This window comes from Cornus florida, unplaced genomic scaffold (assembly GCF_030987335.1).
Source record: "Cornus florida cultivar Cherokee Brave unplaced genomic scaffold, ASM3098733v1 CherokeeBrave_3.0.0_Hap2_Chr09, whole genome shotgun sequence".
Lineage (NCBI taxonomy): Eukaryota > Viridiplantae > Streptophyta > Magnoliopsida > Cornales > Cornaceae > Cornus > Cornus florida.
In genome coordinates, this window is record NW_026775579.1 from 97044282 (window position 1) to 97056652 (window position 12371).

Sequence of the window (12371 nt, forward strand, 5' to 3'; positions counted from 1 at the left end):
AAAGGGAAAATTAATGTATTTTATGAAAACAAACTAAAGTAGTAATGCTGCATATTTAAATTAAAATTTTGTTATATTTTTATTTGTATCAATTTTATATCAAATATTAAAGTCGTTAATAATATAATTTTTCTTTAAAAAAATCATTTTCCTTTTTGAGAATTTTCACGATTATCTGCAACACGGGGGCTTTATTAGTATTTTGGACAAATAGTACCGTGTTGGTTTTATTTTATTTTATTTATTTATTTTAGTATAGCTTGAAACCCCAGAACAACCCCCCAAAGTACAACATATCCACTGATGACTAGGGTACATCTGTATCTGGGTTTCGAGCCTCAGTCAATGAGACGGGCTGATTAATCGTCTAGCTTCAACCCTGATTGTTGCAGGGCAGATAATCGCAGAATAATGATTGGACAATGCTCGATTTCACCATGGAAGGAGGTTCGGTTGCTTCAGAGCTTCAATGGCATACAACAACTTGCTGAAACTCGTCCTTTCAAGGTAACACGGTTATATTTGAGGGGAAAAGAAAAAAACTCTTAGCAAACTAACTACTCGTACTGTCAAATTTTCAATTCCTTACCAAATTTTCGTTCTGCTTATATTTCATATCTACAATCTAATCATTGCTATTAGTATATTACCGACTAGTGTTTACTCAAGTCCTGTGGTGTGCATATTACTATTGCAATTCTTTTGGTTTACAAAAAGGGTTTCGTTTTGGATTATTATTATTTTTAATTTCAAAGCAAGTAATCTGTTTTTATCAAAGTAGAAGCTGTTGAGAAATATAATAGTATGCCAAATGCACACCACTGTATCTTCATCACTGGGTGCCCTTTACTCGCTTGACTAATGCTTAGAATTTCTAATGGGATGCATCCATAACTGCGCATTCTCACGCTAAGTATTGAAAATGCCTTTTTGTAGCCCTTGTTTATATTCACAGTCGTATCCTCCTTTGCCAATAAAGTTAAAAAATTGTAATTAAGGGCACTCTTCTAAGGAAGAAGGATATAACCCGAGTACTGCACTAATATTATGTAATTGTATTGTATATATATCTATGTATTTATTCACTGCAAAATTTGTATCGCTGATGTGTTTGCAGGCATGGTTCTTAGATCAATTTGGAGTCCTCCATGATGGAAAACAACCTTATCCTGGTGCAATTTCAACATGTATATTTCCATCTGTTAGCTTTGGGATTTTGATAAGTCGTTTCAGGTGATCCTGTCAACTCATTTGCTTTGGGCCTGTTTGGTATGCGTTTTGTTTTTGCCGTTTTGTTTTAAATTGCAACAAAACAAGTGTTTTGTTGTAGATTGTTTTGAATAGTAATTGGAATTATGTTTGGTAACGTCCATTTGTTGCAAGATTTTTGGAAGCAAAAACATGAAAACATGTTTGGTAAAAAAATGTTGCAAGTTTAAAAAATATAATGGTTGGTTTAAAAACGTCATTTAAGAATTTTTCAATTTTTTTTACTGTTCATCACTATAGTGCGGAAACATATAAAAACACCAAATTGACATTTCGATTTTTGGCCACTATTCAGGAAACGTTTCGGCACTGTGCAAAACAAAACAATTTTTACCAAACGTGTTTTTTCACTGTTCACTGTTGTAGTACCCAACAAAAAAAAAACATTAAAAAAAAACGCGTACCAAATAGGCCCTTTGCAATTGAGTTATTCCATGTTTAATATTTTTTTCTCCTCCTCTTTCTTCTTCTTCCCTTTTTTATTTTTATTATTATTATTATTTTTTTTGGCATAACAGTAGAAAAGCTTGCAACCAGCGGTGCCAAGATGGTAATTATCAGTAACTCCTCAAGACGAGCATCGACAACCATGGAAAAAATGAAGAGCCTTGGATTTGATCCCTCTCTCTTTATAGGAGCCATCACCAGTGGAGAATTAACGTATCAGCACCTTCAGAGGTTGATATGTTTAATAATTAAATTAAACACTTAAATTACTTGCATGTAAGTTTTTAATTGACACCTAATACCATTTTGGTGGTGAAAATATTATTGACTAATTTTCACATTGCATTTGTCTGCCACTAGATCAGAGTTTACTGATATTGTTTCTGTTGGAGCAGTGGAAGCGCACGAATAAAAAAGATTCAAGGAAAGCCAACAAAACAACACACACAAACACAAGATAAGATATACATGGTTCAGCCCAAACCGGCCTACGTCCATGGATGAGAAGAGATTCCATTATGATTCGTAAAGATATTACAACAATAGAGTATCAACACCACCACTCTACAAGCCTATTTCCTTGCTACCAGTGTTACTGGTGTTTTTCCTACTCTACCATATACTACCTCTACCCATCAACTCCCTCGTGAGACTACATCTCTCTCAATCTCATAAATCTCAACCCACAACATATGTACCTATTTATAGAATAAGAAATTACCAAATAATTCCTTAGAGGCCAAGACTTGCCAAATAAGAAATTACCTAGTAGAATACAACTCTAAAATAGAATCCTAATTAGAATAGGAATTTGAGACACAATTTCTAACAATCTTCACCTTAGCTCAAATTCCATCCAGCCAATCATCGCTTTCCATGGCATTGATTATGACAATTCTTTTGCAGCTTCAATCTTGACGATACGCCTGCAAAACTGCGATTGTCCCCATTATACATTGCTTGATCAATCAAACCTCCCAGGCTCCACCTTGATTACTCGAGCTCCATGTTATGTAACCAAGTCGATTGACTCCACCTACAACTGAAGCCCGTTGTAGCACATGTTGAGACTTCTTGTGTTTTCTGGATCTCCTTCACCTTTAGCTCTGATACCAATTTGTTATAACAAACGCAACGAACCCAAGTTGAATCAAGAATCATGACAGAAAAGTAAACACGCCAAAGAACACAAAGATTTATATGTGGTTCGGCAATATCCTACGTCCACAGTTGGGATTCAGCTAAAGTTTTCACTATCTATAAAATTGGAGATTACAAGTTTTCAGCTCTCACTCTGTTTCTGTACGAATTTCAGAGTCTCTCTCTCCTCCACTCCAAACCCTAAGCGCCTTTATATATCGGGCTACAAGAGAATAATTAGAGTCCACGACTTATGAGCAAAAAGGATCGTTGGGTCATAAGTGAGTCGCAACGCGACCCGATACCAAATTCGGGCCACAATATCACAAATCTTCACCTTGACTCGAATTACGCCAAGCTCCACAATCTCCAGCTACACCTTTTGCCACCTTCACATGCCCCTAAGGACCTCAACAGCTGCAAGTACTAATCAAGTCCAGACAATGTCTGAACTTGAGTGTAGGAATGACCTTAGTTATCATATCTGCCAGATTCTTTACTGTCCCAATCTTCCTCACTGCAATAGCACCATGCGCAACCACATCTCTGATGAAGTGAAACCTGACATCAGGTCCTCTCATGGAACATTTGATTTTAAATCAAATGTATGGCACTCTGGTTATCGCAAAACACAGTCAAATCATCCTACTGCAAGTCCAAGTCACCAACCAAGCCTCTCAACCATATAGCTTCCTTCACTGCCTCTGTAGCTGCCATGCACTCAGCCTCAGTAGTAGACAATGCAACTGCGGGCTACAAAGTTGCCTTCCAACTGATCACACTCCCACAAAGAGTGAAGACACACTTTGTCAAGGACCTCCTCCTATCAAGATCTCCAGCATAATCCGAATTAACATATCCAGCAACACTCCCACACGTGTCGCTGCCTCTGTCATAGACTAACCCAACATCTGCAGTGCCTCGTAAGTATCGTAATATCCACTTCACAGCGTGCCAATGGACTTTCCCAGGTGTATCCATGTATCTGCTCACTATACTAACTGCATGTGAAATGTCATGCCTAGTGCACACCATAGTATACATAAGGCTACCAACTGTTTTAACGTAAGGAACACGAGACATGTGCTCCACTTCCTCCTCGGTCTGTGGTGATAATCGTGCTGAAAGTTTAAAGTGGGCAACCAATGGAGTATTCACAAGTTTTGATGCCTACATATCGAAGCGTTCCAACACTTTCTCAATGTATTTCTTCTGTGACAAATATAATCAACCCGCTCCTTTGTCCCTGTGAATTTCCATTCCCAATATCCTCTTTGCAGCACCAAGATCTTTCATCTCAAATTCACCACTAAGCTGAGCCTTCAACATGTTGATTTCAAACATATTTTTGCAAGCTATCAACATGTCATCAACATACAACAAGTACAATACGAACCATCTGAGAGCTTCCTGTGATACACACAATTGTCATACTTACTCCTACAATAGCCATTCCCAACCATAAAGGTGTCAAATCGCTTGTACCACTGTCTAGGAGACTGCTTCAGCCCATACAAGGACTTCTTCAGTAGGCAAACATGATCTTCCTTTCCCAGAATCTTAAACCCCTCAGGCTGATACATATAAACCTGCTCTTCCAACTTACCATGCAAAAAAGCAGCCTTGACATAAAGCTGCTCAAGCTCCAAGTCATTAAGAGCAACCATAACAAGTAACACTTGGATTGATCTATGTTTCACCATAGGAGAAAACACTTCATTGAAGTCCACCCCTTCCTTCTGTGTATAGCCCTTCGCCACTAAGCGTGCCTTGTATCTCACATCTTCCAATCCTGGAATTCCTTCTTTCTTCTTGAAGACCCATTTGCGGTCCACATTCTTTTAGCTGTTAGGCTTCTTAACTAGCTCCCAAGTCTGGTTCTTATGAAGAGACTCAATCTCCTCACTCGTGGCAACAGACCACTACTGTGCTGACTCGCCACTTGTGATGGCCTCATGATAAGAACACGACTCATCAATATTCTCTGCCACACTAAGTGCATAAGTAACCGAATCAGCATGTGAAAACCCATACTTCTCAGGTGGCCTAATATCCCCCCTAGGCCTGTCTCTAGCCATACTATAGTGCTGCAACTGTGCGTCTCCCTCAGCCCGAAACTGCACTTGCTTGTGAGTCGACCGAACAGGACTATCCTTTAACTGATCCTCTACATGCTCCACCTGCTCACTGACACCCTGAGCTTTCCTTGAATAAACTACCTCCTTTTGTAGAGTAAGCATCGCAGACTCGTGAAAGGTCACATCCCTACTAACAAGCATCTTCTTTCCCGAAACCTTTGGGCACTATAATCTATATCCCTTGACCCCAGGCTGATAACCAAGAAATATGCATTTCTCAGCCCTCGGTTCAGGCTTCCCCTCATTGACATGAGCATACACTGGACACCCAAATATTATCAGATTACTGTAACTAGCAGGAGAACCAGACCATACCTCCTCTGGAGTGTTACAGTCGATAGCAGTCGATGGAGACCGGTTCACCAAGTAACTAGTTGTAGAAACAGCTTCAACTTAAAACGCTTTGTCTAACCCTGCATTGGACAATATACACCGTGCCCTCTCTAATAGCATTTTGTTCATCCATTCTGTAACTCCATTCTACTGCGGAGTCTTCCTCACTGTGTGGTGTCTCACAATCCCGTGAATCTTGCAGAACTCATTAAATTCTCTATCACAAAATTCTAAGCCATTGTTTGTCCTCAAGCGCTTGACCTGGTTTCCTGTTTGCTTCTCAATTAAGGTCTTCCACTGCTTGAATATAACAAAAGCCTTTTGTGCTTCAGAATATAAAACAAAATTTCCGAGAAAAGTCATCAATTAGCGTCATCATATATCTACCACCACTATGTGAAGTAACCTGAGAGGGACCCAAATATCAGAATGAATATAATCCACCGTACCCTTGGTCCTGTGAATTCCTGTACCGAACTTCACTCTGCACTGCTTCCCGAAGATGCAATGCTCACAGAAATCCAGCTTCCCAGTTTTCTGACCACCAAGCAAACTCTGCTTACTCAGAACATCCATCCCCCTCATATGCCCAAGCCGCATATGCCACAATCTGGTAGTATCTAAATCTGGATCCGAAGACGATACAACAACTGAACCCGTGATTGTGCTAACCTGCACAACATATAAACCATGCTTCTTCAGTCCCTTCATCACCACAAGAGCATCCTTGCAAAATCCAAATGACTCCACCTTCAGCCTCATAAGTGCACCCGATGGAATCCAGCGTACCCAGAGAAATCAAATTATTTCTTAGTTATGGTACATGCCTGACATCAGTCAGTGTCCTCACTATGTCGTCATACATCTTGATTTGAACTGTACCGATACCTACAACCTTGCACGCCGCATCATTCCCTATAAGAACTTCTCCTTCATCAATAGATCGATAAGAGGTAAACCAGTCCCGGACAAGCATGAAACGAGCAACCCAAATCAAGAATCCACTCATCGCAAGAGCTGCCGACTGAAATTGTGAGAACATTACCACCATTTGAATCATTACCCTCTGCAACAACCACACTTTCAACTTCAGAGGATTTTACCTTTCCTTTCTTACGCTCCGGACAATCCTTTTTGAAGTGCCCTTCCTTGTGACAGATGAAGCATCTCAACACCTTCATTTTGTTCTTAAACTTAGAACGACCTTTGCTGCTAGGCTCTCCATTCTGATTCGTTCTCCCTCTAGCATGTAACCCCTCTGCCGAACTTTCTGTATTGCCCTCAAATGCCCTTTTCTGCAACTCCTTAGAATTCAAAGCTACCTTTACGTCTTCCATGGACAAAACAGTTCTGCCATACATCATTGTATGGACAAAGTTCTCGTACGAGGGTGGTAGAGAACACAATAGAATAATTGCCTGATCTTCATCCTCTATTTTGACATCAATATTATTTAAGTCTATGATGATACTATTTACCTCGTCAAGATGGTCTTTCAGAGACGAACCTTCGTGCATCTGAAGAGTGAACAATCGCTTCTTTAGATACGAGCAATTCGCAAGAGATTTCGTCATATAGTGGGACTCTAATTTTTGCCACAACCCATCAGCCGTAGTCTCTCCAGCAACTTCTCGCAGAACCTCGTTACTCAAGCACAACAAAATTGAACTGTGTGCTTTCTCCATAACCTCATCTTTGTCCTTGATCTTTTTTGGCAGTGCATCCTTCCCCTTTAGCGCCTTGAATAACCTTGTTGTACCAAAAAAGCTTGCATCCTAACCCGCCACAGGTTGAAATCATTTATGTTTTTAAACTTCTCGATTTTCAGAAACTTGGATGACATCCTTGCTTTGAACCGAAAGCTCTGATACCAATTTGTTGGGGCAACGGAAGCGAGCGAATAAGAAATTCCAATTTGTTGGCCTACGTCCATGGATGAGAAGAGATTCCACTATGATTCGTAGAGATATTACAACAATAGAGTATCAACACCATCACTCCATGAGCCTATTTCCTTGCTACTGGTGTTTTTCCTACTCTACCAACCCATATACTACCTCTACCCATCTACTCCCTCATGAGACTACATCTCTCTCAATCTCATAAGTCTCAACCCACAACACATGTACCTATTTATAGAGTTACAAACATAATTCCTTGTTGGACAAGGATTATAATTCCTTAGAGGCCAAGACTTGCCAAATAAGAAATTACCTAATATAATACAACTCTAAAATAGAATCCTAATTAGGATAGGAATTTGAGACACAATTTCCAATAGTTTCCACCAAAGTTATATTTTAGCATAATAATGAATGTCAATATCAGCATCATCTTAATTAAACTGACACAGCCAATAAATTTTCTTTTTGTACTATTTTTATTACAATCTATGTGTTATTTGTCATTTTCATTCTATTGTCAGTATAGTGGCACTATGTTTTTGGTAATTTGGCTTGGAGAAAGAACCGGGTTCTCTCTGAGATTGTTGACATTGATAAGATGGAGAATCAGGGTCTTTTGACGGGTCCTTTGAAGCTCAGGAGGGTGGAGTGTCAAGCAGAGTTTGCTGAGATTGCTGTGATGGAGGAGATTTCATGGAGACAGAAATCTAGAGCTTCGTGGCTCAAGGAAGGAGACAATAACACTAAATCCTTTTATAGGCTCGCCAATGCTCACAGAAGGGGCAACCACATTGGGAGGATAAGGGTGGATGGGGTGTTGATTAGTAAAGAGGAGGAGATATGTAAGAGTTTTTCTGAGTACTTTTTGAGGTTGTTCATTGAGTCAGCCGATTGGCGCCCTTTGCTGGATGGGCTTCAATTTGATTCTATTTCGGGTGAGGAGTGCTCTATTTTAGAGGAGCCTTTTTCTGAAGAGGAAGTTCTCTCTGCTTTGAAGAGCTGTAATGGGGATAAAGCTCCTGGACCTGATGGTTTTTCTATGAGGTTCCTTTTGGAGTGTTGGGAGGTGGTCCGTGAGGAGGTGATGGCCTCTTTTCATGCCTTCCATGTGCAGGGCTCTTTTGAGAAATGTTTGAATGCAACTTTTATTGCTCTTATTCCGAAGAAGGGAGAGGCAATGGATGTTAGAGACTTTCGCCCTATCAGTTTGGTGGGATGTTTTTACAAGTTGATTGCAAAAGTTTTGGCCTCTAGGTTGAAGAAGGTGATGGATGGTGTCATTTCTGACTCTCAGAATGCTTTTGTGGGAGGTCGGCAGATTCTGGATTCAGTTCTTATTACTAGTGAATGTGTTGATTCCCTCTTGAGCAGTGGTGTTCCGGGTTTTCTTTGCAAGCTAGATATTGAAAAGGCATACGATCATGTGAGCTGAAGTTTCCTTCTCTATCTGTTAGAGAGGATGGGTTTTGGTGGGCGGTGGAGGAGATGAATTCTTTTCTGCATTTCTAGTGCTCGTTTCTCTGTCATTGTGAATGGAGCGCCAACAGGTTTTTTCTCTAGCTCGAGGGGCTTGAGACAAGGGGATCCGCTTTCCCCTTTCCTGTTCCTTTTTGTGATGGAGACTCTTAGTAGATTGCTGAAGAGGGCTGTGGAGCTGGGTTTTTTGAGTGGATTTCGGGTGGGCAGGGATGTTGCTAGTCAATTGGAGGTTTCTCATTTGATGTTTGCAGATGACACTATTGTGTTTTGTGATGCGGATGCGTCCTAGCTGAGGTATTTGAGATGCGTTTTGATTTGGTTTCGAGTTGTTTCTGGCCTTAAGGTTAATGTAGGCAAGAGTCTTCTTGTGCCTGTTGGGGATGGTCCTGGGATTGAGTTGTTTGCTCAGATCCTTGGATGTTGCACTGGCTCCTTTCCCAATTCTTATTTAGGATTGCCTTTGGGAGCCCCTTCCAGATGTGTGGGGAGTTGGGATCCGGTTGTGGACAGATTCGAAAGGAGGTTGGCGGGTTGGAAAAAGCAGTACTTATCTAAGGGGGGTCGGATTACCCTGATTAAGAGCACTCTTTCTAGCCTTCCTACATACTTGATATCTCTGTTTGAGATTCCTTCTTCAGTGGCTGAGAGAATTAAAAGATTGCAGTGTAATTTTCTTTTTTTTTGGGGGGGGGGGGGAGGAGAGTTCAAGTTTCACCTGGTTCGGTGGGATCAAGTGTGTCGTCCAATTCGGTTTCAAGTTTCACCTGGTTTGGTGGGATCAAGTGTGTCGTCCAATTCGGTTTGGAGGCTTAGGGTTAAGGAGGTTGTTGCCTTTTAATAAGGCTCTCCTTGGTAAATGGCTCTGGAGGTTTGGAATCGAGAGGCATTGGTTATGGAGGAGAGTTATTGCTAGCAAGTTTGGGGAAGGTCGTGGGGGGTGGTGCTCTTGGGTGATGCGTGGTCCAAGGGGGGTGGGAGTAGGGAACTTCATTCGAAGTGGTTGGGATGACTTTTGCAAGCATGTTCGTTTTCGCATTAAAGATGGAAGGAGGATCAGTTTTTGGAAGGATCTCTGGTGTGGGGAGCTCCCTCTTGCTCTTGCTTTCCCACGGCTCTATAGGATAGCTTCTCACCGACAAGCCATGGTTGTTGACTGTTATCATCTTGATAACGGGAGACTGACTTGGGATGTTCAGTTCAGGAGGCATTTTCAGGATTGGGAGATCGAGGATGTTTCTCGTTTTCTGGAGCTTTTGTATAGCTAGGTGATTTCTTTTAGAGAGCCAGATGGGTGGCTATGGATTCCTAACTCGCAAGGCCGGTTTGAGGTTAGGTCCTTTTTTAGATGTCTTTCGGATGGTCAAGGTGAACTCTTCCCCTGGAAGTCTATTTGGCGTTCTAAGGCTCCCCGCAAGGTCTCCTTTTTTGCTTGGACCTCTGTCCTGGGTAAGATTTTAACCCAGGATAATTTGAGGAGGAGGAATCAGGTGGTGGTCAATCATTGTTATATGTGCTTGTGTAATGAGGAATCAGTTGATCACCTCCTTTTACATTGCAGTATGTCCAGAGACTGCTGGGATTTGATGCTTCGTTTATTTGGGGTCCATTGGGCCATGCCCTATTCCTCTAGAGGGTTGATTGAAGCTTGGAGAGGCGTCTCTGTTGGGGTTGGTGTTAAGGATGCTTGGAGGGCTACGCCGCTTTGTATCTGGTGGTGTATTTGGCTCAAGAGAAATAGGAGATATTTTGACGGGAAAAATAAGCCTATTTCTATGCTTAAGTTCTCTGTTATTTCTACTCTTTTTTGTTGGGTTTCAGGGACAGATTATAGATTTATGGAGGAAATCATTGTTTTCTTGGCCTCTCTGAAGGTCTAAGGCGCCTTTTGGCCCTTTTTGTTTTCTTTGGGCTTCGCTCCCCTTTTTAGCGCTTTTAATAAATTCTTACTTATCAAAAAAAAAAAAAAAAAAAAAAAAAAAAAAAAAAAAAAAATGTATTAATTCCTATTGTAAACATACAGAAAGTGGGCATTCATTTTTGTTTGAGTTTACCTTATTTTATCTAGAAAAAAAAGCTCTACAACTCTTTCTAAGTGCAACAAAAGCTTCACCTTATCTTCATTTGTCATAGATTGAAAAATAAAAAGGTGTAAGTTTCAAGGATGTTTTAGTTTACTTTTTCCATTATTTTATGATTTTTACGTTTGCATGTATTTATGGAGGTTTATATTTTCAATATACGAATTCTAGTTGAAATATTGGAACATAAGATATTATAACATGGGTATATATGTACTTGACTTGTTAAATCCAAGAACGAGTAAGAAATTATATAATTTCTACTAATAGATGGTCATTTAGGTTTATGGACTTATCTAATTTTTTAAAATACATAAATTATCTATTTTATATTCTGTTTGTTGAATCACTGATAATAGGATACTAGATAATAAATCTAATAATGCTAGATGGTCAATAGTTGATATTTCTAAATGGCATTGGTAATTCACAGTTAATTGTTAGGTTGTATATTTATATAATTTTTTAAATAATATCCAATTTCTCATTCTGTTTGTTGGTAGTAGGATACCATATAATAATTCCAATAACACTTGATAGTTGATATTTTTGATGTCATTTGTTATACACAATTGCCTGTTAGATTGTATTATTTATTTATATATATAAATTAAAAAAAAATCAGTTTCATGATATTCTTGTAATCTCCTTTTTCAATTATTTATTTATTATTATTATTATTTATTTATTTTTATATTATTGCAATACCTTGAATAGTAATGCATATTTGAATACAACATCAACTCCGTATCATGCTGAGAGTCTTGATGGCATAGTTTTTGAGGCTATTGCCATTCTACTTTTCTCTACATCAAAGTTTATGGGGATTTTTTGGTTCAGGATCTGTTTAAATAAAAATTCCTGGAGCTCTTGTTGGAGAAATTATATTCCTAAAGAATGTCTGGATGGAGATGTGCTCACAGCTCACCTACTGTTTAAAATTTGCGACTTTGGATCAAGATGCATTAGCTTTAGTAGTTATTTCAAGAGGACACTAATTAAATGGGCTGGACGTTTGTCTTTTGACCCAAAAGTTAAGCTATTGTATAGTGCTTCATGCCCGTCCTTTTTTTTTGATAAGTAATAATGAATTAAAAAAAGGCGTTCAAAAGGGCAACGCGTCCCTTAAACAATAGAGGAATCGAGGTCTAAGGCCCCAAAGAATCAAAAAAAGAAATTAAATCATTAGAAGAGGAACAGGAACTCTTCACATAACTAAAGAGAGAACGAATAATAACAAGTTTCAGTGTCGCTGTAGACGACTCCTTCCCTTCAAACATTCTACTATTTCTTTCCTTCCAGATGCACCACCAGACGTAATGTGGGACAGTTCTCCAATAATCACGAACACCCCTACTCACACGACATCCTCTCCAGGCATGAATCAATTCCTTAGTAGAATGTGGCATTACCCAACGCATGCTAAACAATCCAAGAATAAGATTCCAACAATCGTGCGTCACAGGGTAATGCATTAGGAGATGATCAACTTACTCCCCATCTTGCTTGCATAGGCAACACCAATTAACAAAACAATTTCCCCTCTTCCTCAAATTATCAGTCGTCGGTATCTTACCCCAAAC

The 12371-nt window shown here is 39.6% G+C and overlaps 1 protein-coding gene across 3 annotated transcripts in view; it reads left to right on the forward strand.

Annotated features, from left to right (window-relative positions):
• Positions 1 to 256: 256 nt before the first annotated feature.
• LOC132275484 (uncharacterized) overlaps positions 257 to 12371 on the forward strand; it is a 43262-nt gene continuing 31147 nt past the window's right edge. The window contains exons 1-3 of one of the 3 annotated variants that reach the window (XM_059777001.1): positions 257 to 507; positions 1118 to 1187; positions 1788 to 1947. In XM_059777001.1, the coding sequence (XP_059632984.1) occupies positions 412 to 507; positions 1118 to 1187; positions 1788 to 1947 (326 nt within the window). In that variant the 5' untranslated portion in view covers positions 257 to 411. The remainder of the gene's footprint in view (positions 508 to 1117; positions 1188 to 1787; positions 1948 to 12371) is intronic. The other 2 variants (XM_059777000.1, XM_059777002.1) reach the window with 2 other exon arrangements.